The sequence below is a fragment of the Pollicipes pollicipes genome, unplaced genomic scaffold, assembly GCF_011947565.3.
Source record: "Pollicipes pollicipes isolate AB1234 unplaced genomic scaffold, Ppol_2.1 Scaffold_3447;HRSCAF=4054_pilon_pilon_pilon, whole genome shotgun sequence".
NCBI lineage: Eukaryota > Metazoa > Arthropoda > Thecostraca > Pollicipedomorpha > Pollicipedidae > Pollicipes > Pollicipes pollicipes.
In genome coordinates, this window is record NW_023596297.1 from 2349126 (window position 1) to 2376023 (window position 26898).

Sequence of the window (26898 nt, forward strand, 5' to 3'; positions counted from 1 at the left end):
ATACAAGCAATGCGGCACCGGAAGGAAGCAGATTGGGAGCAGTTCATAGCAACCACTGCATGCTCTTCGTGAAGACAAAACATAAAATGTGTATTTACAGAAAAGACGGCCTGGGCAAATGACACTAAGTGCCGTACATCTAAATGAGAGCTACTTGCTGTGCCTCGGTTGACAGGACTATGTCCATGTGAATTTGAATGACATTTATGCCATTCGAAGTCACATGGACACTTGACGACATGACACCAAACGCTTGCGGCCATGCAGTCATACTCGCCACTGTTACCTTCGCAGGGCTTACTAATTACGAGTCCAGCACACGGCTACAGACAGGCGACTACGTCAGATCTTCCTCACCTATATAATTTCCCTGTCCTCTTTGATGGCGGGTAGCGTCATCTGCAGACCCTCCTGTTCGTTCAGCGTCGTGTCGTCATCGCCATCTGAGGGCACGGCCGGAATTCCAGGTCAAAATCTAGCAGCCCAAGGCCGCTGAATAGCAGAGGGCGCAGTTACACGTCTGCAGGTGAAGAAAGGGCGACTTCTGTTGACCGTATGCCGGTGCTACGCTTAGCATCCTCTCTTGGTACAGTCACTGCTGAAAGCAGGTAACACGGCCACCACCAAAAGCGGGGCTGGTGACGTCACAGGATATACCTGAGTTGATCTACCTTGAATTGGCAACGAAACGTCTATAAGGAGCGGAGGCCTCCTGACACTTGATACCTACGTACTCCTTGCATGTGAGGCGCAGTTACCAGTCACACCCGTCACATCCGTACCCGTCACGCCCATCACGCCCGTCACACCCGTCACATCCGCACCCGTCACATCCGTACCCCTCACGTCCGTCACATCTGTACCCGTCACGCCCGTCACTCCCGCACCCCTCACACCCGTCACATCCGTACCCGTCACTCCCGTACCCCTCACACCCGTCACACCCGTCACATCAATACCCGTCACATCCGTCACTCCCGTCATGACTCGCCTTTATTCAGCCGGCGGTTCCTGAACCTGACGTTGCGGCGCGACAGCTTGGCCTCGAGCCGGTGCCTGTCCAGGGCCGGTCCCCAGGTGGCGTTCGGCTGAGTCAGGATCCGTATCCGCTGCAACCGGGGAACGGCGCTCCGTCACGTCACCACCGGCCACGCCGCGCTACCAGCAGCCCTCCGGTGAGTCGAGCTCGCAGGCCTCGGAGGAGGAACAGCCGTTCCACCCCATGTTTGCACCCCGGGAATCCTCGCGCCTTCAAGCATGGACATGACGGGGCTGAAGTCCGTGTGCTCTACTGGACTCCTCCGTTCAGTCAGGCTACTGATCACCCACACTGTTTACGCCGAACAGACCAGATGGACAGTGGCGACCGGGGCAGAACAGTGCAATGGACTGACGCTGGTCGTTAAACAAAGGGCAGTTATGCACAAATAGGCACACAAGACACAACCAAATCGTTGTTAAACACAAGGCAAATAGAGGCAGAAGGGAAGCGGTGCTTTTCATAATTGACGGCACTCATGTTGTTTTACAAGGGCTGCATCGGCGACTGAGATCGTACCCGTAAATCAAGTGTACCCAGTTGCTCCTTTGGACCAATCGACGGGGTTGGAGCTCCACCGAACATGTCCGGGAGCCCGAGCATTGCGGCTCGATAAGGCTGCCCTCTGTGCTACTTCGCGCAGGTGATGGCGCCATCTACCCACCTCCCTCAGCGTCAGCTCCGCGTCCATCCGGTACAGCTTCAGGGCCGCCGTCAAGGGGATCATGGTCACCGACGTGAAGGAGATGAGCCATCCGAGAGCATTGGCCCAGGTCGGGAAGTCATATGTACCGTACTTAAGCGGCGTGTAGTCCACCCAGGTGAAGACCAGGATACCCTGCCGAAAAAGGAACGACGCGTTCTTCGGATCTTGTCATGGTGCTAGCACACTTTTTAGAGAAGACGGGCACGAATGCTTGTTGAAATGCTTTATCTTTATGGATGGCTTTCCACTTCAATTTCAAGACGTTTCCCATGCTCGATTTTTCTCTCTCCGCATGACAGTGGTGGTTTCTATAACTACTGCAATTACGAATGTCAACTAATTTCGTACGCATTTCGCATCTCACTCTGAACATCAAAAACAGGGAATGTCAGCCTTAACCAATAGCGAGACAGTTCTTCCCACTTTGCGATTGCTGCCGAGCATGCTGTAGATAAGAAAAATTCGAAATTTGGTTGGACATTTCACCTTTCAGTGGAGCAACACTCTATTGCAAACAGCGCAGGCCAATCAGTACATGAATAACAATTATCTCGTCTCTCATCTGAAACCGGTGCTTGAGTTTAGCACTTCCATGCAATACAACGCTGCGCCTCATATTTACACGCCGGCCTTCTCGCTTCAAGACGCCCAACCAATAATAAACCTGACAAGCACACATTACTTTCTACCGCCTCTACCACCACGCGTCATCGCAGCACGACTACGACGCGTGACCCGTCAGCACAGCCCAGGCAACACCTCCGAGTCTGCCTACCGTCACCAGTGCCGGCGTGATCACCCGCCAGGACCACTTCCACCAGACGTAGTGGAACGGGTAGTGGCCCAGCATGACCTTGATGTCATCCAGCAGTCGCTCCACGCCGTAGATGTAGGACACCACCAGCACCTCGGTCATGCCGACGATCAGGGCGGAGAAGGTGCCGGCGTAGTTGTCCATCAGCTGTGGGGGGGGGGGGGGGGGAAGGGGCGTCAGGCGGACAGCGCCGGCCGCCGTATCGACCCTCCCGTCCAGCAGAGAAGCCGTGCAAACGCGACCGTTAACGCTCGCCTCACCGCGTGGGCTGACTTCGACCCAAACGACCCACACCGCGGCTGGCGCCCGCTGAAAGGGTCGGATGGTGTCGTGTGCCACACACGCCTCTACAAGGAACAAATGGTGGGTCCTCGCTTTGCAGGCGCTACTAAAAATACCCGGCCAGGGAACACAACGCCAACAATGCAGTTGACACTGGACATTGCACTCGCCGGAGGCATCACTAATTCAGTCGGGACAGTGCAAATAAGACAGAAATATAGGAGGGCGCGTACCGCTTGTTCAGCGCCTACCCAGTTGGAGAAGCCTGCCGGTCCCAACGTCGGCCTTTACCTGTAGGGCGCCGCCGCGCGTCGCGTCCCACTCACCGTGAGGATGTAGAGGCCGCCGCTGCCGCACATCGGCAGGCCGCACATGAACATGAACGCGCAGCAGCCCACCAGAACAAGGCTGTGGGCGGCGGGGACGTCGGTCAGGGGTGCCCGCGAGACGGGCGGAGTGACGTCGCGTCAGGGGGTGCCCGAGGGACGGGCGGAATGACGTGCCCGAGGGACGGGCGGAGTGACGTCACGTCAGGGGTGCCCGCGGGACGGGGGGAATGACGTCACGTCAGGGGGCGGGGGTGCCCGCGGGACGGGTGGGGGGACGTCACGTCAGGGGTGCTCGCGGGACGGGCGGAGTGACGCCACGTCAGTGGTACCCGCTGGACGGGGGCAGGCACGTTGCCAGCATGGCACCGGCACACGCGCACCGCTCAGGGCACGCGGGAGCGGGCGGGAAGCGCCGACGAGCCAGGGATACCGCTTGGAGGACGTGTGGATCTTGAGACCTGGGGCTCACGCAGAGAGGTGCGACGGCTGCAGCTACTGGGACTCAACGCAGTCGTCACGAGGCTCGGCAACGCCACAACACTCACGGAGAACGGCAGTTAATCCGGACAGTAGCGACTGGGAAATAGGCTGCAGCTGTGACAGTGATTGTTTCGCGATGACCAAATCGAACAGATTTCCTGCAGCCTGGCGTGATGACGAACACATTACTCAGAGCCTTTACCCCCGGCAGGAGCGGTCACGGGTTGACACGTCAGCGCCCGGCGGTCGATGGTCCATTCAGTAGGCATGACCTACAACCGCAACAGCAGATATACACAAAAAGAACTATAGCAGCCACACAACAACGAATGTGGCGAATCCACAAAAACCAACGCTGCGTCAAAGCCGCATCGCCACGATTCGATGCGACCAAGCCTCACAATTCTAGATGTTCAGCCGGGTGAAACGACTCGCTCGCAGAACACGAGAAGCACCGCAGCGCACGTGCCGTCACCACGGCTCGGCCGTCAACCGGCGGCGGCACTCACGTGCGGTGCTTGCGCAGGCGGTTGGGGTCCAGGTCGGTCACGGTGGACACGATCGTCTCCAGGATGGTGAACTGGGTGCCCATGCCGAGCGTCAGCAGCATGAAGAAGAACAGGATGGACCAGAGCGGCGAGATCGGCAGGCGCGACACCGCCTCCGGGTAGGCGATGAACGCAAGGCCAGGACCTGCGGCGGGTCAACATCTTCGGTCAGACGTGCGTCAGCAGCGGGACCGACAGGTGGCTGCGACTATCCCAGACGCATCCCGGGGGTACATGGATTGACGAGGGGCGATCGTTTTAAAATCTACTGAATGTTTGTCAGCCAGAGGGAACGTGAAGACCAAGCGGTGGTGAAGCCAGTCGGCGATGCAACGACACACTGGTGTTGATAACGGCACAGGAACGGGATCAAAGACAGCCGTGTGTGAAAAACCGTGAAAGCACATAGGTGAGACCGCAGGGCGGTTCAAGCACATCCCGGACTAAGAGCACGGCCTCCGTGTCGTTCACCGTCGGTCTGGAAGGCGTGGTACTAAAAAACGGTCACAAAGCCCCACCGACAGGCAACAATGTATTGAAGCGGGGTGGCTGTTTTCAGCCGATGCTATCGCGCGCCTGCTCAACAAACACTCGTCTGAAGCCTCGGGCAAATAACGCGCATCACGCAACTGCCAGCTGTGGCACCGGTTTGGCTGCGAGCCAGCACTGGCAGCCGACTGCGGCCAATCATCATGCCGGGATCGATATGACGGAGAACAAAAGCCAATCAGCATGGGGCGATTCCGACGACGAGGCTCGCCTGCCATCGCAGCTTATCGGGTATGGGCGAATGACATCCTGCCACCCGTCGCCTTCCCAGACGGGCGGCCGGCTCATATGCCGTAATTGCGACGACCGAGGCTGCTCGATACGGGGGCTTAGTGAGACGCGTTCTGTTTTTGTTTTTATCGGAAGGATATCTGCAAGCGATAGAATACCGTAGGTCGTATCGATGTTAACAGTGGCTGGACCTGCCGTGACATGGTCTTTTAGTTAAATATGGCGAAAGTTGCGCGCACCTCGCTCATTAACTTCGTATACTATTTTATTCCAAGTCCACATCTGATCATCGCCTACTGGTGCCTGTCCGCGACGACACGTGAACAAAATTCGCGCGTCGATATACCATTCACCAGCACTCTTAACAGTTACAGCCATCGTCTAACTACATGCTTGTGAACACGAACTATCCAATTCTCGGAAAATGGCGAAACACCGCACGAACGCCCACAGCTGCGGCGCCGACAGCCATTACGGCTGCAACGGTCAACGGAAACGCAAAGTACACTTTGCGTCGGCGCGACGGGTAAAATAGAGCCCTCTGTGAGCTGCAGGCACACGGCATCACACTAACCTTAACGGCGGCTGCCACTGCCGACGTTGACATGTCACGCCAACACACACCTGCGCACGGAAAAAGGTCAAGGACACCTTCTGTATCCGCAATAATAGGGCGTGGGGTTGGGCGTATGCACACCACTAACCCTGCGCAGCCACGTCTTCAACCTTGACGCCGAGCTCGTGTGCCATGAATCCGACGATGCCGAAGATGACGAAGCCCGCGAAGAAGCTGGTGAAGCAGTTTCCGCACGAAACAAAGATGGCATCCCTGTAAAAAAAACATTGTACTGCAGTTTTACTACACGCTTCTTCGGTAATCCTTCGTACGGGTATCTTGCAGATTCCGCAACGGCAGTTTGAATACCTAGCACAAAGGCAGTTAGTTGGCACAAGAAACGCTGGCAGAAAGAATAAACGGGGTCGCTTGCACAACTCCCTCTTCAAAAGGTAGAAATGTACAGGGAATCATTCTGGAGCACCAAATGCTACTCTGATTTGAGGTGTCCAATAACTGATGGCGACGTGTTTCGTCAAGATGAAGCGCCCAGACATCACCCACCTGACTGAGGATTAATGGGAATAACTTTAGTTACGGTTGACGAAGTAGGCCAAGGTTCATGTACATATCGAAGCGGAATCTCAACACGAGCGTCCATTGGCAAATCATTCTGTTCCACCACAACCAATCAAGGCAAGCATTGAAGTATCCACCTCCCAGTCATACAACTGTAGTGGTGGAATTGACCAGAGTTCGGAAAGCCTCCACTGCGTAACAACCTGCTTCCACGCCCGAATTCCTTGAAACCAGCCTTCAACCGGCGCGCCTAATCATGGTCAAATGTACATTCCGTGCGGTATGAACTGGCCATGGACGGACAATAACTGCAGCCAGCATGCCATGTGTGTCAAGTTCAATAACGCAAGCCTGAGCTCCTGGACTTCAGTGGTGACGCGCCCCATAGCGCACGTGGTGACTCATTCGTTCATCGGTACCACTATAAACAAGACGCATCAAACGGCCATCTCATAGATGTTCTTCTCGTTTGATTACTATTTCGCGCTGATGACGGTTTCGCTTGGCCTGCTGCAGCTCCCGGACTGCAGTTGCTGCGGCGCTCACCTGAAGTGGTTGTTGTGGAATTTGTTGTAGGAGGCCAGGGTGATGAGACCGCCCCAGCACGGAGACAGCGAGAAGAAGATCTGTACAGCGGCGTCCGCCCAAACCTGAGAGAACGCCCCATCGCCTGTTACTGTCGACGGTCACTATTGATTCTCACTGTCGACCGTCACTGACGACCGTTTCACCAGTCCACCGCGTGAGGATGACCCTGGAGAGCCGGCCAGGCCAGACCGCGCCGGCCAGAAATGGCACGATCCCAGCATTATGGTGGCACCTAAATGAAATCGGACGAGCTTTGGTCCCTAACGAGACCGGAGGAGCGTGTCGGGGCTGAGAGCCGCACAGGCAGCCCGTCGGGGACAATGCAGAACCCGCCGGCGGCAAGCACCCGAAGCGGTGGAGACCATGATGAAACGGAGCGATGAGACCGATGTTAACCCTGAGGAACCATCGGCTCCGAGAATCACAGCTCACAGCATCAGTGGTCCTGACGGGACCAGAACGAGTCTTCGCCGTCGGCGGAGCTTCTCTGTTTTGGGCCGCCTGCACTCACCGCGCCCGAAGTTCAACATAGACCAATTTCCCTGCGACAATGCAGGTTCGAGCACGAGCTTCCGTTATGTTCGAGCTCGACACTTCCGTTATGGGAATAACGGAAGTCTCCACGACGAGTTATGATCACATCCGGCGGGATAAGTTGGTGCGCGGGGCTGAGCCAGGTTCACGGCGCGGCACTGGAGATGGCGCCCCACCTTGGCGTTGAGGAGCTTCTCCCAGCGCGGCGTCAGGTAGAAGTAGATGCCGTCCATATAGCCGGGCAGCGTGGCAGCGCGCACCAGCAGACACACCAGGATCAGGTACGGGAACGTGGCCGTGAAGTACACCGCCTGGGGAAGCACGTCGGTCACAGGGTCTGCAGACGCACCGCGGGGGTGCAGGTGTCACGAGGTTCGAGGTCACTCGCGAAAAGCCAGAGAAATCAGCTGGGAGCGCAGCGTGCTGTTTGGCGAATTGTGTGATATGTTACGAAACCGGCGCCCGCACTCCCTCTGCTACGCGAAAAAAAGCATGTTTTGCTGCTTGGCAGATACAATTGCATACGTCCACCGACCTTAATTAGTCAACCGACGAAAAAGCGCAATTCACCAACGACAGCGGGTCCCTATAAAGGTGTGCCATTTTGCACACGAGCTGGAAAATATCGCGATGGAGTTATGATTGGATGGCGTGGCCAACAAGCGCTGCCGGCCGCCGTCAGTCCGTGAAGCATCGACCGTCGCGTCGGCAGACACCCCACATCGGCGCGCGCTGCCCGCGTACCCCGCCGCCCACGGCGCGAGGCGGCATGGTGACACGTGCCATGCCACGTCGCACGTGCGGTCCGCGTGCCGCACCGTCCGCCGTACGTGGTGGGACGGTGACACGTGCCGCACCACGTCGCACATTTATGTAATTCCTGTCCGTCATCTCGCCCCGCGGACGCGACGGCCGGTAATAATGTAACACAAGGCCCTTACAGCGGGCGGGCGGGATACGTGCTGCACGGAAGGCCTCGCAATGTCTGCGCCGAGGGAGCCGCGTCAACTGCCTATTCATGAGTGGATTTTTCGACCTCATGGAGTTCGCTTTAAAACGCAAATCAAGATTGTGTGATGGTGGGAATCAGCACATGGTATTCATATTACATCAAAGTGGGAGTTTAAATAAGCTTTTCTAATTTTACTTTACGCATTGCATCAGCCCTTTGCAATCACGCGGAAGTGGCGCATATTTAAGTATACATGAGCATCTCTTGGGTTCATATCCGTTTAAGTATTCCTTATTTAATCACATCAAGGTTTCAGGGAACATGGGGCTGTTAAACGCTTGCCATATTGACGACAACGAGCCACATTAGGAGTTCGTGTTTCAACTGAATGAAGGGTTAAGCAGGACTTGATGGTGGAAACCGCGTACATGGCGCTTCGAATAAAGTGAAGCGCTGCGGAGATCGCGGAGATCGCACTACACAATAACGCGGAGCGAACCACATACCCAACTTTTAGGAGATGTGTGGCTGGAAACTGTACTGAAGGCCGCGTTTGCCGTCAGCCTGGGGTCTCATTCAACAGGGAAGTGGTCTGACTACAGCGCTACCCATGGGCCCACTCAGTGACAAAATGGATTTCTTCACTGAAACCAGCTTTGGTGCACTGAAAACTCTGCGACGTGGCGGTTCGCGACGACAGATGGGCTCGCTCACGCGGAGGTGTCCCGGGGAGTTCCGCCCTGCGCGTTACCGATCAGTATGGTGAATCGTTCACGAACACGTTGGCGCCGCCAGTGCAGTGGCTTGGGGCCGATCAGGACACTACGAGATGCTTCGTGGGGCGATTCTAAACGCGAGCTGGTGATTTGGATCAGCTTGAACAATTGTCTTGAATTAAGCCGACAGACACAATGCTGGGTTTTTATCCTCCCAACAAATATTACGAATAATAAATCTTACGAATCATTATGTTATCGGACTCCATAAAAGACGTGGTTTTACCAGTTTGGCTTTGCCGCCTTCAACAAATCCAGCTGCTGCTGACTTAGCGACGTCTCGTAGTGTCTGGTGAGAAGTCTCGCGTGCAGCCCCTTAAGTTTTGACAGCCCATCCAGCCTTGCCTGACACCTGTCCAGCGATTTTCCGTACATGCTACATTTTTATCATGCAGTCAAAAAATTCCCAAAGTATCCTTGCCTTCTGGAACCTTTACTTTAAATAACGTCTAGTTGAGTCCATCTTTCTTTTGCATAGTATGCTACATCCCTGCGTGTTAGGTTTGTTGTCGGCGGCAGCACTGCTCACCGCTACAGGGGACACGTGATCCGCTTCCGCTTTCGTGATTGGTTAAGGCGTGCAGCATGAGGACGGGGGCGTGCCAAATACGCGTCACCTTAACAATATTGTTTGTTCTGACAAAACTGTCTTCACGTTCATTATGAAATGTACCTTCGTGTTGTGAGGGCGTGCGACGCCTAAACACTCGCACACTTCGCGTATTATGTACAGAACGGCACCTGGCAAAATCCAGATGTCATCCAGACTGCTACCTCGAGCAGAAGCCCCAAAGGTTCTGCCACTGCTCGCTGCAACAGTCCCGCTCTCCTCCCCGCTCCGTCACCTTTCCGAAGCTTTGCACCCCCTTGAGCAGCGCCAGGAAGACCAGCGTCCAGGCGGCCAGCAGGCAGAGTATGAGCCTCCACTTCATCTCGCCGTGGTCGTGGATGCCCTCCGTGATGTCCAGCATGAAGTTGCTGCCGCACAACATCGGTGACGTCACACCTACAGTCGGCGCCGTCACGGCCCCGCGCGCGGTGTGACGTTATTCACGGACCGTGGACAATGCGGTGACGCAGGGCGCGCCGAGTGAATGCGGCGCCGCAGCGGGACGGCTGAAAGGAGCGCGCTCGGTGCCAGGCGGCGCGCCGTAATGGCTGGCGGCCTGCGCGGCTGCTGCATCGCTGCCGGGGGCGGTAATGGATCGGGGCGACAGGTCGCGTCGGTCGATGGCCGACCCAGAGGAGCGCCGGTGCAGACAAGGAGTCAGGACACGTTTACCGCGCTGGTTCAGAGGTGTGGGGAGGCCGTGACGCCCTCCGGCGTCGGTGGACGCTACGACGTCAACGAGCGCCATGATGAATAAAAAAGCTTCGTTCAGAATCTATCGTCGATCTGGGTCTCCTTTCCTCCTGCTATTCGACGAGGAATAAGGCACCAATGTCCTATCTATATAAATAGTTGCGGTTTGACGCCATGGTTCACGCCGTTGCATTTTTGATTAGGTTGGTTTGCTAAAGCAGCGGCTGGTAGGGTGCATCTTCGTTACGTCTACGCCAGAAAAATCCCACATTAAGTCATAGTCTTTTGACCTCCGTGGGTGGAAAAAAGAACGTAAATAACAACGAATGGCTTACGGTGGTAATTGTTCTGCACCCCGCTCTCGACAATAAGTGCTAAGAACAGACAATAATTAGAAAATTTGGCCCATTCGTGTCGTACTGCACACGTCATCACCGGATCAGGCGGTGCTTGGATTTCACTGGCGAGTCACGTGCTGCCGTCTAAATATTCAAATTTTCCTGCCACGAATTGCCCTGAATGGCGCTATCGCTGGCCATTCAGCAGACAACGCCATGTCTGAATGGCACCTCCTGCTGCAAATATGCTGCGATGTGGTGTACCGGGTGCCACTTCACCGTCTGCAGGTGACGCCACGACTGGCGTTGTCATGCATAATAGAAAAGAAACGTAAAGCCACAGCGAACCCAACTCAGGACTGAGTGCATTCGATCTCTGGGAATGGTATTTTAGCGTCATCAATGACATCATTGCGCAACAGTTATGTTTCCCATCGTTCCCCTCAGACTAAACCATTGTAAGTATGCGAATTCCCTTCCATTTTTGTTTTTAATTCCCTTTAAGCCGAGACGTTGGAAGTGATAAGAACCAAACCCATTTTTGCATACCGTGAAAAATAAAGTAATTGGTGATTTGCCAAGAGAATACAGAAAGGAAGAGAACTGACATTTTGAGCGGGGATCACGCATTACAAACACATCTAGGAGTCCTCAGCACTCCCATCGTTTCAATAACAGACTGACAGCCGGCCGAACGGCGGACTGCTTCTCCGGACGAACACGTGGAGCTCATCACAGCGACGGCGAGTGGGCGATCCGAGTCATCAGCCACATTATCACACGGCATGAAGGTTATCATCTGAAGGTCATCACCGCGGCACAGGGTCTGCAGCCATGCGACCCCTACCTCCACAGGTGCAGCAATGGGACCCCTCCGCGCTCACTCGGGCCCCGAGATCCGATGAGGCGGGCCTGGGCGGCGTCCGTCCCCACCCCTCCCACGGGCCGCGGGCGCGGGAGACGGCACGCGCGCTGCGCGGGCACCAGCACGCGCCAGGCGACCCGGTCGAGCGCCGAGCGCCCGCGCCGGCCGCTGATCACTTACCGTCGGACATCCGGATGCACGGCACGGGCGCGACGCGTCACGCCAACACACGGCAGCGGCCGTCATCGGCGACCGCGGCGCCGTCGTCCGCCCACACGGAGCGTCGCTCCCGCCGCGGCACACCGCCGGCTGCCGGCCGGCGGCGCGGCGGCGGCTGGCACGGCCCGCTTCAGACCAGCGTGGGAGGAGGCGGCGGGGAGGGGAGGTGGCGGCGCCGACGTCAGCGGCATCAATAAACCACGCGCCGGCCCGCCTCCGGTAGGAGTGCCTGCGTCACAGGCGGCGGATGAGCGTCGGGAAGGGATATTGAGCCCAGCGGGCACAGCCGAGGCGGTGATGGCTTCCGACAGGGGCCGACACTGGCGACGGGAGACCGACACGGAGGAGCCGGATCCCGCTGCACCACCCAGCCGGCGCGCGAGGACCGCAATCATTGGGGCCGCCCGTCGGCCATGGAGCCGGGGATTGCGCGCGGTGGTGGTTTGGGATCCAGTCTGCGAGCCCCGGCAGCCAGTCTCCTTACTGGAAGAACTCATCGGCGGGCATCTTGCGGTTGCTGGACGTGACGTTGAGCACGTGCCAGGTGGCGTTGTCCACTTGCTCTCGGAATATGCAGGCGCCCGTGGAGTTGAGGAGGCCCCCCAGGACGGTGCAGTTCTTGGCGTCGAAGCGGCGGCAAGCTGAAACGGCACAATGCGAAGGACGCTTAGACGCAGGGTATTCAACAGCGTACGGCATACGAACAGAGTTGCAATGTTGATTCTTTTCGTGTGTCACGTTTTTGAAGGTCCCAAAACACCTCTGGTTACGGGTGGGGCTTGCGAAGGACGTGCGCATATTTTGTAAGCGTGCATGCATAGTTGCCCTTGTTTCATTCCGCCTGAGCAGAAACCCTCAAAAGCAAGCGCTCGCGATCGAAAACGGCAGGAGCGTAAAAGAGGATCCCCCTAATCGATTATTGAGATTTCCTCGGCAAACCTAAGGCCAACAGCTAGCTCTCTGTTGAACATGGGGAGACATCCGTGACGATATTAACAAGTTACACGACGTGCATTTGCTTGTGTAATCTACTACGCACATGCTCAATGCTACAATGCGCTAATTGAATCACATTTCAGTATAAGGACATTCAGACTTAAAAGGTACCTTCTGCTTATTTGTATTAAGCACCCTAAAGACCACTATAGTGTGGCATATAGCCCCTATGATGCACTACGGGCACTGAGTAGCGAGACGATTGTATAGATAAGCCGATGAGTGCTCGCAAATGCAATTTGGTAACTCAAATATGAATGCATCAGGCACACGTCAACGACAACCAAACAGAATCAGATACGGTGCAGCGCACAGGACAATTTGCTGCTACACCACGCTAACGCCGCCATCAGCCTAGCTCAGGCCCCTCGCTACTGACCGCAGCACAGGGTAGACAATATGAATAAGGTGAAACACTGACAGCGTGAAAGGTCACATCCACGGCAGGGACGTGATTTAGAATCGATGGCACCCGCCAGACACGGCGACTCAGCGGGGCCAAAATCGGAGATGCAGCCGGAAGGGCCGCGTCTCGTTAAAGTGACGCTGTGCAATGGTAAAATGCAACAATGCAATGCGCTCTTTGTAACGATATGCAGCGGTTTTGCCTTCATGTCAACACTGGACGTGAATAGAGCCTACGGATGCAGACGCCAATCTCTGTTTGTGGAAGACGTCGACCAGGATAATAATTGAAAATAAAAGCCTGGGAGCCGTGGCCCATGAACGTGAAAAACCGAAAGGCATTAAACATTAGATTTTCTGATAGGTATGTTGCATACACGATTGCGTTCGGCTTACAGCGCAAACGCAATCACATGCTGTTAAACGCCTTGCGGGCATGCTGGAAGCAGATCGGCCAGTGATGAACGCGATACATTTTAAAGATGAAAAGCAAACTTTGTGGAGGATCCGGAAATTGTCAAAACCTGAAAGTCGTGGACCCACTGCAAGCGTCGCCTTTTATCGCCGTCAAGCACGCACATCTAAGACGTTAACGCATCGCATTCCACTCAGCCCAAAATCCAGACGCATTGACGCGTGAGGTTTGGATTTCCCACACTCCTGCAGAAAGCAACTGGATTCTCCCCGCCTAGCCTCCAAAGCGAGGCGGTGTATCACCACGCACGTGTGGTGGCGGGCCCGGCTGGCCGGGCGGCCTCGACAGCTCGCTGGGCGGTCCGGCGGTCCTCCGAGCCGCACGTGACGCGGCGGACCCAGCGGCCGACCATAGCTCGCGTTACCACCGGCTCAGCCGTCGACAGAGGCCTGCCGCCGACCTCTCAGATGAACGCAGATCGCGGGCGGACTACCAGCAGCGGCATGAGCATAGCAGCAGCACTAGCAGCAGCGACATGGGCGTAGCAGCAGCACTAGGTGCAGCGGCATGGGCGTAGCAGCAGCACTGGCAGTAGCGGCATGGGCGTAGCAGCAGCACTAGCAGTAGCGGCATGGGCGTAGCAGCAGCACTAGCAGCAGCGACATGGGCGTAGCAGCAGCACTATCGGCAGCGGCATGGGCGTAGCAGCAGCACTAGCAGCAGCGACATGGGCGTAGCAGCAGCACTAGCAGCAGCGACATGGGCGTAGCAGCAGCACTAGCAGCAGCGACATGGGCGTAGCAGCAGCACTAGCAGCAGCGACATGGGCGTAGCAGCAGCACTATCGGCAGCGGCATGGGCGTAGCAGCAGCACTAGCAGCAGCGACATGGGCTTAGCAGCAGCACTATCGGCAGCGGCATGGGCGTAGCAGCAGCACTATCGGCAGCGACATGGGCGTAGCAGCAGCACTATCGGCAGCGGCATGGGCGTAGCCGCCGCCGGTGACGCTGGGACCGAGCCCTATGTTTGGGTCCTCGGCGCAAGTAGTGGCGCTGGAGCAGACTGGACCAAAGCAAAGTGCCCACCGGGTCTTCGTGGCAACGAAAGTGCGATTACGCCACCGGCGGCGGACACAGCTTTTTTAGGGAAGGGAAGAAAAGAAGACGGCGTTCACCAGTGTCCGCGGATCACAAAAATAAGAAACGCCAACGATAACGGACACAAATCAACACCCGAAGATCACGGAAAAGAATGGATATACGAAGACCTCGGACATAAATGAACATTGTGTTCAAATGAAGCAATGGCACCTTGCTTGTACAAGAAGAGAGAGATGTCCATGTATTCAACGACACCATACGGTTGTCTGTTTGTTGCAGCCAGACGTGATTTTTTACAGCTATGTTAACTCCTTATCCAGCAGCGACGATGCCGCAGATAAATATTTAGAGCGTTTTCGTGCGGTGGCAACCAGAGCCACATAAACCATATCCCACTAACAGCAGTCTTTTTTGGAAAGCACTCGTTATTTAAACAACTGACATCATTAACCGCCAACGGATTGCATGACTCTTGGACTGACAGTGCCTGGCGGACTTCCAGCCCCTGTTTACTTATGCATGGTGTGATTTATGCAACAGCTCTCATCGTCGTCCGAACATTTTAGTTTCCACGTATCGAGAAATCTGAGGCCAGTGGCCAACATGACCACGTCTACCATCGAAGTGGTCATGGAATTCTCGAGACGAGCGCAGGATGCATGAAGCGGATCGGGGGTTCGCTGATCGCTGATGCGGTCTATGACTTGCATGGCGTGGGATGCTGCAGCTGGTTCCCGCTACACGAAGCAACGACTACCGAAAGATGGGGGTAAACGGGGGGGGGGGAGGTGGGGGGTGTCAAGATTTAACCTCGATTGTCATGCGGATTTACTTGCCACGGACTTTTGAAGTTCGTTGACCCGTCCAGACCAATGTAACGACGCCAAAGAATACCTGAGGCCAGTGTCCTGCGCTAGAATATTGCATCCCAGCCATTTGGCAGCATTTTGGCCGCAGCCACGCCAGCACATCTCAGCATCCCGCCGCCAGGGCGTCACATGGGGTCGCCGGGCACGCACAATGGTGCCAGAGGAGGGCTGGCAGTGGTGCCGCCTTTTGGCACCCGCCTCCGCGGATCCGGCGGCAGTAAGCTGGCAACGAGCCTACTGCGTGCCACTTGGAGCAGGCGCATGAGATGGCATCACCACGCACATTCCGGAATCCCACAGCTGCCAAACTCGAGCCTTGCGGGCGCTCACGTGTCCTACGTGTAGTGCGCCACGATCAGTTGTTCGCCCTAAAAGCAGTTTTGGCTGGGGGTTCAGTATCCATGTGGCACACACGTAATTTGTAGTCGCAATTCTAGCTTAAGCGCACAAATTTTAAGCTTGTTCTGCTTGTATCTGTGACTGAATTCAAATCATCACACGCCACTACTTTAACGATCTAAGGACTGTGCTCTGGATAACTTCTGCCCGTCACAGCGAGCCGCGTGGCCTATGTTCCAGCAAACGAGTTTTGCGGTGAGGTGCGCGCTGAGAAATCCGGCTGGGGGCTCGGCCGACGGCACACGCAACCACGTGTCAGATGGAAGTCGAGCTCGTGTCCACGCATGGACTGGCAGGCTTCCGCCGCCGTACTACAGCCCCGGGGCGCGCACGCCGATCCCGCCGCCCGAGCCGGCGCGGCGCTGCGCCACCATTGACAAAGCGATGCCCGGAACTGGCAGACGACTGGCTGCGATCGCGGCGGACGTGACGTCAGATGAACCGTCGTCTGGGCATGCGGCGCGGCGGCCAGGCGCGCCCCTGTCGGAGCCGGCGCCAACACCCACAGGAGGCCCGGCGTGGCGCGGTGGGAGGCCACGGGCCGCCGCCCCCAGCCAATGGCAGCCCACGCGTCTGACGCGCACACCGCTGGCGATCAGTGGCGCAGGTGTTCGCTGTCAGAGAGTTGGAGAAGGGAGGCAGTGAAATAGCTAAACCTGCCACCGAAGCACCCAAAGAATGGTCTTTTCCGGGATGATGTCCGGAAAGATGTCGCCCACTTCCTTTTCAAAATTCAAGGCGTTAGAGCCCAAACTTGATAGGAAACTACGCTCCTGGTCAGAGACCCAGGCTCGACAGCGCAAAGCGCGTCTCGAGCGTGATCCATGGACTGGATTCGATGCATGTACTGCGTGTACACGGGACGAAAGCGTGGATCACGTTCAGTGTGACTCGAGTGTGACACTGTTTCGGCAAGCCCCCCGTCAAAATTCCTTTTGCAATGGGCGCAGACAGGGGGTCCACTAGGACGAACTCCACGACGAAAAGGTCTGAGGAGGGAAAAGGGCGAGGAGGAAAGGATACGAGGAAGTAAACATGCCTGATTCTGCCCTTAAAATAAATGGCTTAAAATCCCAATACCATCTGCACAATCTACCCCGTTTAGAAGGTAGTTTATGAGGAAGGTCGTTTAGTATACTTGACTAGATTTAAGAGCCGCATAGGCCGAGGCAGGTGGTCGGAGGCCGAAGAGGTTCTGAATAGGCCATTGTAACGATCGATATAAATAAAGCAGCGCGTTTAAACCAAGCTGCGGGGCTAATCTGGGTCTCCCAAGGCGATCGAACTGTGCAAACACTCGCGCCCCCGATGACGTCACGACCGCGCCCGAAATACTCGGCGCGGGTCGCAGCTTCGTCCAGTCACCGCTCGGCGTGTGTGCGGCGCCGGCGGCACAAACGCCGGGGCCGGCTGACACACGCACGCGCGGGCATTGAGGTACATACTACAGGAGGCTGGTGAGCGTCCAGCCGACAGGCTCATCGAAACCGACGCCCACAGCTGACTCAACGCTTCGGTAGAGCGTGGCTGTGGCTATGTTCGAGAGCCCCGCCTCCTCGCAAGGTGACTCAGCCCTCTGGCGGAATGCGACTTGACGCTCAGATCAAGAACCCACTCAACGTCACGCGCCAGCACATCCATCTGGCAGAGAATATGCTCGGCTACCGCCGTGCTCGAGAAGCCTGGCGTGCCTACCGCGAGCTCGCGTCGGCGCGGCCCTGTCCGCCGACTGATCGTCGACGGGTCCTTTCAGCCAGCCGGTTCTCAACATGCGTCACGATTTTCCTCAGACACTCATCAGATTGCCCTAGGCCGACCTGCAGCGGCCGTGACCCGGGGCTAAGGTCTGCCGCGGATGTGCCGCCAGCGGCGAGCCCTGACGCCGCCGGCTGCGTCGCGGGCTTTGGCAGCCGTCCAGCGCCTGACCGGCTGGAATTTCAGTCCCGGATGCGACCCATGTCCGCATCTTGGCCCGCCCACCCGAGGCTGCAGCCACCCGTCGCCCGCGGGTACGGATCAAATTCAGACTGTTGCACGACCCTATAACGAGAACAAGGTCTCCAGCACTGGTACGCTCAACCATGGCCTGCCGCCCAGCAGCAAACAATGACCATGTGCAGTGCCGTTCGCGTGGGCCATAGCGCGGGGCAAAAAGGCGGAGGTGGGCGGGCACTAATAACCGGAGAAGACATTTTAATGAAATAACCAATTAGCTCGCAAGAGCAAAACAACACGCTTGGTGCACCGCGACCTTTACCGGCAGGAAGGCAGAGTGTTAAGGCGACAGATGTACGAAGCAGTGGTCGTGTCTGGTTGCAACACCGGTGTGTTGGTCTGGCTGGAAAAACGGGCCCCAGTAAAACGGGATTTGCGGCAGTCTAAATGCCGTCTGAAAGCCAGCGCCCCCAAGCACCCTTCTGCAGCAGTGTCGACATTACCAACCGAAACGGACGCCATCAACGCGGTGAGCTGGCTTATACCGCCAGGGGAACCCATGTCCTGCTTGGTAAGCAACAACACAAAGCGCCACAGAACGCCGTCAGTGGCATGGACGGGCGCTGGCCCGCATTGACTTGGTGTGCTGCTGACCCGTGTACATAGGTGCTCCAACCAGCGGCCAGCGGAATGCCCCAACGCCCCCAGCTGGCCCCCAGAATCTGCTTACCCATTAACTTTAGAGCTATCTTTCCCTGCACTTTAGTGTGTCTTGTCTAGGCCTCGTCCGTCGCAAGCACCTCACAACAGCAGCAGCATTATTTGCTCCTTCTTTGTAACAGCTTCATGGCGCATCTTACCAGACGTCGCACTCATTTCGCCCTGGAAATTCTACATTTCGACGCAAAACTTGATAACGGTGCGAGCAGCAACGGACTTGCAGGTCACACCGCATACCCGTGCGTTAAATTATTGCGGCACACCACGCTGTCTTACAATAATACCGCCGCTGCAGAAGAACATCGCCGCTTTCAAGCTGCTGAGTGGACTGTGCTGCTCAGAAGAATGAAATCGAGCAGCGCATTACCGAGAGATCACACAGCTGCCATTGCCAACAGATTGGCAGTCGAGTGTACGATACAAAACCAGGCAGCTGGCACAGACAGACAAACTTCTTCGCTTGAAAAGGGCGTTGCCCTCGTCGTCTTCTTGGCTTTTATACAGCAAGGCCATGTGTTTATAGCTAAACTGAATAAGGTAGGGCGATGTTGATGTAGACTGTCATGAGGCAGTCACTTCATGGCGACGTTAGATGTTGATAATTCAATACAATCAGATTGGTCGGGTTCGCTCAAATCATTTACATGAGATGCCTCTGGTTCCTTGCGCGTTGATGGGGTTGACGAAAATGTGATGAGCATTTTCATACAAGCGTAGCCAGACTACATCACTCAGCACCCCCACACCAGCCCCCGAAGTGCCTCGGCTGGGTAACGTCACTGCCTGGCGGTAGTTCGGACGGGACTGGGAACCAGAGCGTTTCTGGGGAGTACTTTATGACAGTGGTTGCATGCGATAAACACATGTGCACTGAGGCGTGCAAAGGCATAGGAACGGGAGCTTTGCGACCCAACGAATGTTGTTGAGGATAAAACGAAAACAAGAAGTAACGAAGGCATCGAGGAGGAGAGGTGGAGTGTTTCAATGCTATTAGCGTCCCCGAGAGCGAAACCAAGCTCACCGAGAGCGAAACCAGGCCCACCGAGAGCGAAAACAAGCTCGACAAAAAAGAGACCATGCTCACCGAGAGCAAACCAAGCTCACCAAGAGCAAAATCAAGCTCACCGAAAACGAAAGCAAGCTCATCGACAGCGAGACCAACCTCAATGATATCTCACCTAAGTTTGCATGTCATAAAAAGCGCAATAAGACACGTCTCATAAAACCAGTGCTTTCGACATATTATTGTTAACGTGCTGGAAGTGCGCACGGATCAATAAAGCTCGCTGTAATCATCACGTGCGTACCGACATGCGTGACGAAATAGAGCGAACCAGAAGTTCTACATGTTGTCATGGAAGTTCTACATGAAACCAAAATATAGGAATAAGTACTTCTAAGGTATCCTGATCAACTGCCTCCAAACCCACGCACATGCACACGCTTCCTCCGTCTGTCGCCACAAAATGGCTGCCACGGACCCTACACTGTGAAATGGTTCGCCCATGCGACATTCCATCTGAGACAATTAGGCCGTATTACGGCGCAAATCATACGACGACGCGGCTCGTCTCTGGCTTCCGCCACTAATCACAGCGCACGTCTATCGACCCCGACGGCCGGCGTGAAGCATCGACCCATGACCCGCCGCGCGCGCGCTGCGACCATATGGACGCTGCGTACATTGGCCGCCGGCCGCGCCCGCCAGCGGGCTCGTTATCATTTTGTACGCAGCTTATCGCCAGCGCCGCGCTATTGTACGGCCTGGGCGAGGGGGCGGGGGGCGGGGTTCGATGTAGGGCAGCGGCTGCCGGGGTCAGCCAAGCCGGTTCCACGACATGCGAGCCGAAACAAAAACTACGACGGACAGGAGTGCTACGACGTGAACTCTCCGGCAACAGTTGTTCACGGCATTGATGCTCCGCGACAAAATTTCTGCTGCAAAATCTTATACTGGAAAATTTATACCGTCATTACTTCTGCTGCAAACACTTGTACAGTCCTAAACGCGACATAACTTCTGCTGCTAAAAGTATACGCGACATTAGTGCTACAGCGCAAAGACTTTAATCAAGTCTTTGCTGTAGAAGTAATGATTTGTTTATGTTTTTGCAACATGAGCTTTGTCGTGTAGTACTCACATTGCGTATCAGTTTTTGCCGTACAAGAAATGTCGCGCATAAGTGCACACTGTTATAATTTTTGTAGCAAATGTACTGACGTGCACTAATTTTTGCAGCATAAATTTTGTCGTGTAGCCTTATGTCATTTACAAGTATTTGCAGTAGATGTAATGTCATGCATAGAGTACGCCTGTATCGTTTTTTGCAGTAGAAATAATGTCGCGTATGACTGACGCATCACCCGTGTCGGCAGCAGTTTTTGCCGCAGCACTAACGTCGCGACACCGGCGAGCCGTCCGTGTAAGCGCTGGCTCCGGCTGCGCGGCCGGCTCCCCGCGCGACGTGCGGTCGATGTCATTGCGAGCGTCGGACGGCGCGGGCGGACGGGCAGACCTCGTTGCTGAGGTGCGACCCAGGCACGGCCGGCCGCGCCGTGTGCCGGCCGCCCACGCCCGGCTGGCACCAGCCACGGATGCTGGCTGCACACAGCCGCTGGCCGACCCCGGGGCTTGGACGAGCTCAGCAGGTGAGCAGTGCGCCCAGGGCGGCAGCGAGGCAGGCGGCAGCAGACGGGTGACGGAAGCAGTGTCCCACTGCAGGCAGACAAATGCAACCGCGCCGCCGGCCGTGCGACTCGTAACCACGTGAGCGCGACACATCCGCGCCAAGTTAACCCTACAAACGCTGGCGGTATTTCGCCACCCGCTGCCGTCTGGGGGGGGGGGGGGGGGAGCGCATTTATGCATAGTTTTATCCTTAGCACGTCCGCATCAGGGGCGAGTACATCAAAGTGATATTTCATTATGGTGACCTTTTTGTCCAAACCGTTACCTAGGTGCCTAGGGGTAAACCCATGCATGGTAATATTTCAGCTGTTTGGGACATGCACGTGCTGAAAGGCTGTCTCGGGGAATCAAAATTGCCTGTTCATTCTAGTCAGAAAAATAGAATAGGAACACCTTTCGGTGGGCTCAGTCAATTCTTTACGACCATGAGGAGTGCAATAAATGCTGTTTTTCGTAGTTCCTCGCGGTGCCCGCCCTTCCCGCCAGGGTGAGAGGCAGGCGACGTCCTATGGCCTCCGCAGCTGAGTGCGTCGTAAAGCGCAATGACGACGAATGTTATGTAGTGTGGATTCCAACTGCTACTTAAACGACAAACTGGGAAGAGCCGTTCCATTAAAACACAATGGGGAGGCGCCGCGCACTCTAACTTAAATTCGAGTCTGCGTTCCGGTCAGTGGCGCACCGAAGCTACCTAATTAATGTTTCGCTGTCATGTCCATTTCTCTGAGACCCTCAAACTGCCATTTAAGTGACCGGTTCGCATCGACCAATGTCACGAAGACCACGTCGATGCGTTCGGTGCTGTGTTGTATGAATATCGACAGTAAGCCACCAATGCTTGAGCCTGACGACGTAGCAAAAGGCTTCTAGGGCGGTGGAAACGTCTATACTTAGTGCGTTGGGAAGCCGTTCTCCACAACCGGGTTCACAACAGCCCTGCCAGAGGGAAAGAGCGGCTACTTGAGCCCTGTCAGCGCGGCTTAAGTCACGTCGCGACGGCCTGCCGCGGCTTTGAGGTGATAGAGTATTATGTTCCGCGCAAAAAACCCCTCTTTTGAGGTGGCCCGGCACAATCGTCCTTTCGAGTATAGATAATCGCTTATCGTTGTTGAATTGCACCAATCTGTAAGAACGTGCAAGCCAAAATAGAGGACCGTCATTTATGCAAGCGGTCTGAGTTCCTTTCTGGGAATGATGCCATGTTTAAATAGATGAATTCCGCAGACGTCAACAAACATTCTCAGCTTACGTTTAAACATTCAGGATCATGACGACCGTACCGGGGCAGACACATTCACATTCCATGCCACCATCGTCAGATCTGTTGGCGTGCTCCCGCCATAACCCACTGACGGACAGGTGCCGACTGGTATCGACCACGACCGTGTGAGCATTCTTCTGTCTGGTGCTTCCCATGCCGGTGCTAATAATGCACGCCATGAAATGGTCACGAGCCACGTGGCGTGACTGTTGGAAGCATCAGCATGCAGGAAAGAGAGCAGGGATGCAGAAATTTGAGTCGTGCTCCACAGCCCTAAGACTGACAACTACTCACGAACAGGTTTGACGGTAGGTCTGACACATTTCCGCGATGAAAGTCTTTTTAAAGTGCAATCGATTATCAGTCTGACAAGGACCGGGGAAAACCGACCGGCGAGATGATCTGAGCTGGACTTTGACGGCGATTCACGATCCACGCGTGACGTTAAGCCTCACCTCAACGACGCGGTCGGATTGGCCGGGTCCGGGAATAGGTCCGCGTCTGTCCGCGGACAGAGACGCAGAATCGACAGCCGAGTGACCTGATGGGCGGCGTGTTTGGTCGGCACCTGGGGCTACGCTCAAGCACGCTGCCCCGGCTAGGGCGGCCACCACCTACCTTCAGTGTTCCACCAGTTGTCGCAGCTGTTCCACGGCAGGCTGTTGGTGAAGCTGGAGGCCAGGTAGAAAATGGTCCAGGCCAGGATCATGTTGTAGTAGATGCCGATGAAGAGCGAGATGAAGAACATGGCATAGCCGATCCCTGTCACCGTACAACTTCGTCAAGTTACGCACAGCAGAAGGCTGACGCATTGTTGTCCAGCTTTCCCACCTTCAGCAAAACACCCGCGCCAGTCGAGTCCTTTCTTTACACGGAACGCACGTACTGTTCGAGAGAGAAACACTTTCTGACCTGGACGAGAATACCTGGTTCCAGCACGCCACCACCCAACCACTAAACATGTTCTGCATGCTCAACAGCGCGCACTGAGCGAAAAGACGTAGGCCGCGGCTAGCACAGAGGAACGTCATGAAAGCGAGGGGACTCAGGCTCGCACCGACACCTGGGTCGCGTGAGGCCGCGCCTCGCTTCCGCACGGCGATCGATGCCCTGCGCAGTTGGCCGACCCTTTCAGCCGGTCTGCCATCACGACATCCCCCGGCGACCTCCCAGATTACAGCCTACGGCCCCGCTTCCGCCGCCGCCGGTGGGCGGTCAAAGGCCCGACTTTCGGCCGACTTCCGACACTCCCGCGCCTCGGCCTCGTGGCGCTTAAGCTGCGAGGTGGGATGGGGCGCCACAGACAGTGGGGCTGATTTACAGCTGCTGGGACAAACTAAGCTTCGAAACCGTTCCGGTCCATGCAAGGACAAGGAATGCCACTTTTATCCAAATTGGGTACGGCTGTTCGCCTGTCGCCTCACACGGCGCCCTTGCGGTGCGGGCAGCCGAGCTCCTAGGCCGAATAGGTCCGGGTCGCCCGCCGGTGGTCCCGCGGGAGGCAGCGTGACGCCAGGAGCGGAGGCTGCGCAGAAGAGCGGCCGCCGCCGATCAATGAGCGCCGCCGTATCCTAGCAACGGCGGAGGCAACGCACCTTGGAACAGCGGGCAGATGCCCCACACGGCCACCGGGCCCAGGCTGGCGTACTGGCCCAGCGTCAGCTCGAAGAAGAAGAGCGGGATGCCGGTGAAGATCAGCATCAGCACGTATGGGATCAGGAAGGCGCCTGCGGGAGCGGCCGCCCGGTCAGCGGCGGTCGACCCGGACAGCACAGCGACGGCGGCGTCACCACACGAAGCACGCGCCATGTCAGCAGAACGAGCGTCGCCCGTGAACTGATGACGCTAGAGTCATGGGTCCACGAGCGCGAAGTGAGTGACAGTGTGAGATGACCCTAAACAGATTGACTCGGGCAGCTCAGGCAAGACTTAAGCAGTCGCACGGTGTCGGATAGGCCAACTGGCGCAAGAGCAGCTTCAGCAAGATGCGACAAGCCAGGCCAGCACAGCTTCGCGCCACAGGGCGCTAATGGCTCAAGAAGCCTGCTGCAGAGATGCCTCTTTTGTCTGAAATATCAGCGGTTTTAAACAGATTGAAATGAAGGACGAGAATCACGCAAGGCACGTTCCACAAACTTCAGAGAAACACCACTTTAGATAACCTGCGTAACAACCGGAGCCTGTCCCAACAATCTCGCAAGAGCCACATGAATGCTTGAGCGATTCTCATCCCCAAATCACATGATGCATCGCAGCGTACAAATCCCCGTGGAACAATTGCACCAACTGAGGAAGAGGATCTAGTTTAATCGGCACAGATGGAAATAAAACCGTCTGGTGGAGTTGCGATGGCCTTTTGTATTCCTCTAGCTCTCGGGCCGCATTTGGTGGCCACTGCGTCAGCCTGCGAACAATTGATCGAGCCTCTCAACTTCTGTGCGCCGCCAGTCCGCTTAGCAGTGTTAGTTCGGCACCACTCCAGTCCAGTGAACGTACCGCGGAGTAGCGACGCACAGACGCTGAGAGGCTTCTCGCATGAGTCATCCAACGTGATGTCCAGCAGGGTCATTAGTTACGCGACAATACAAGTGCCTTGATATAGCTCCTGGGGCCGGGGCGTCACGACGGCCCGACTGTGACCCTGCGCGCGCCGTGACCACTGAGGCCGTGACAACCACGTGCCGCACCGGCAGGAGAATTTCAAGGCATTTGTATTTTAAAACAAGTCAATGCTTCTAAAGCAGAGCCAAAGTAATGACACAAGAAAGACTAACGCTACAATAAGGACAAGATGGCCATGCGACGTGTGCTTAAGCAAAGTACGAATGTAAATGATCGCAACTGAGCTTAAAACGTCGTACTGTGGGCTGGTACACTGGTTGTCTGTCCGTTAAGAACGCAGCGCCTGGGTTCCTAGCCAGCTCCACAACAAGCTGCCCTCCCCCGTGTTCGAGCCCCTAGCTTACCAATCGACGACGTTTCACCTGCAACGAGAGAAAAATAGGCGGATGAGTGACTGGTGTAAAGAGGTGCGGGACCCATACGGAGCACGAGCTAGCAGGCAGAGACGCCCTACTACGCGATAGACGGGCGGCGCTGCGCTCCTAACAGCAAGACAACCAGCCGCCCACAGCTCAGATGATCCATCTCCACCTGTGCCTCGCTGTCGTCGCAACAAATACCTCCGCCATTCTGGTAACACAGATAGGGGAACCTCCAGATGTTACCGAGGCCGACCGCATACGACAAGCACGAGAGGATGAACTCGAGCTGCGAGCCCCAGCTGCCGCGGCCGCCGCCGTCGCTGCCGTCGCCGTCCGAGGCGACCTCCGACGGCGTGGACAGGTCGGGGTCGGGCACGGCGTACGGCTGCGCGGCGCGGCCGTCCTGCGAACGACGGCAGCGATTCAGGCACGTGCGCGTGACGCCCGTAACGTGACGCCTGACTGACAGTCGGTCGTCGCTCACAGTGTCACCCTGTCTGGGTGGTGAGTGGACAGCGAAAGGCGACTGGGGCCAGAGGAGGCACAGCAGTCATCTACATGGAGGGGAAAATGCGAGGTCGCTTGCTTAGAAGCAATGCACACATGACGTAATAACAAGGGGTGTGGCACTTGCACCACTTTTATACGTGATGCCGGACACCCGCTTCGATAAATGCTAAGCACGCGCACATCACACTCAAGGTACTTCACACATTTACGAGAAAGATTTCAAGCACGCTAAATATCTCAGGTGGACTGGCACCAGAGCATGTAAATGCGGAAACAGACACAGCAAAACTTTGTAACGTTGTTGAGCGCGGGTAATGCCGACGTATCATTCGCGGTCACAGCATTATGATGCTTAGAATGTTCAAGCCTCTTGCCAGCTGCAGAAATACTATCAAAGCAGCATTAAGTGCAGATCGAGTGGAACGTACGGAGAATGCCTCGTCGGCCCCAGGCTGAGCCGTGGATACCACGTTCAGCGGAAGAAATAGCCAGATTATAGCCGCACTTTATTATTCCTGTCGTCTCAGATAACTCAGGTGGTGGCAGCGGTAAGTGAGCACTGAACAGTTGTATCGGTTGTTGAAACAATAATGACATTCATGTCATATTGCGAATAGCGGCAAATTGGACTGGCTCGTGGTGGCTGTAAACCGGCATCGATCGAAAAATTGATCGCTTTAAATGTCCCTGCATCAGCTCACATTAGACAGCATGCCTTATTGACAATCCACACTGAGAGCGAGCAAATCGCATTTCTTCTTTGGCAGTCTGTAATCCCCCTGGTCTTCATCGATATCTTGAACTTTCAAGCTTGCGAAATAGCAGTCAGCGTTGTTCAGGACTTCGCAACATCCCTCACGACCCACTACGTGTACACACTGTTGTATCATGTCCTGACGTCAGCACAATCTTGCCATTTAAAGGGG

At 55.9% G+C, this 26898-nt stretch overlaps 1 protein-coding gene across 2 annotated transcripts in view; it reads right to left on the minus strand.

Annotated features, from left to right (window-relative positions):
• The window catches only part of LOC119091302 (sodium- and chloride-dependent glycine transporter 1), a 32252-nt gene that overhangs the window by 2320 nt on the left and 3034 nt on the right, over positions 1–26898 (minus strand). Inside the window, exons 2-15 of one of the 2 annotated variants that reach the window (XM_037214000.1) lie at positions 25661–25865; positions 24074–24205; positions 23097–23240; positions 12173–12329; positions 9809–9941; positions 7412–7546; positions 6660–6763; positions 5683–5807; positions 4160–4343; positions 3168–3249; positions 2521–2706; positions 1704–1877; positions 992–1109; positions 358–443 (exon numbers count right to left, since the gene is read on the minus strand). In XM_037214000.1, coding sequence (XP_037069895.1) covers positions 358–443; positions 992–1109; positions 1704–1877; positions 2521–2706; positions 3168–3249; positions 4160–4343; positions 5683–5807; positions 6660–6763; positions 7412–7546; positions 9809–9941; positions 12173–12329; positions 23097–23240; positions 24074–24205; positions 25661–25865 — 1965 coding nt within the window. Of the gene's footprint in view, positions 1–357; positions 444–991; positions 1110–1703; positions 1878–2520; positions 2707–3167; positions 3250–4159; positions 4344–5682; positions 5808–6659; positions 6764–7411; positions 7547–9808; positions 9942–12172; positions 12330–23096; positions 23241–24073; positions 24206–25631; positions 25866–26898 lie in introns of those variants that run through there. The other variant, XM_037214001.1, reaches the window with a different exon arrangement.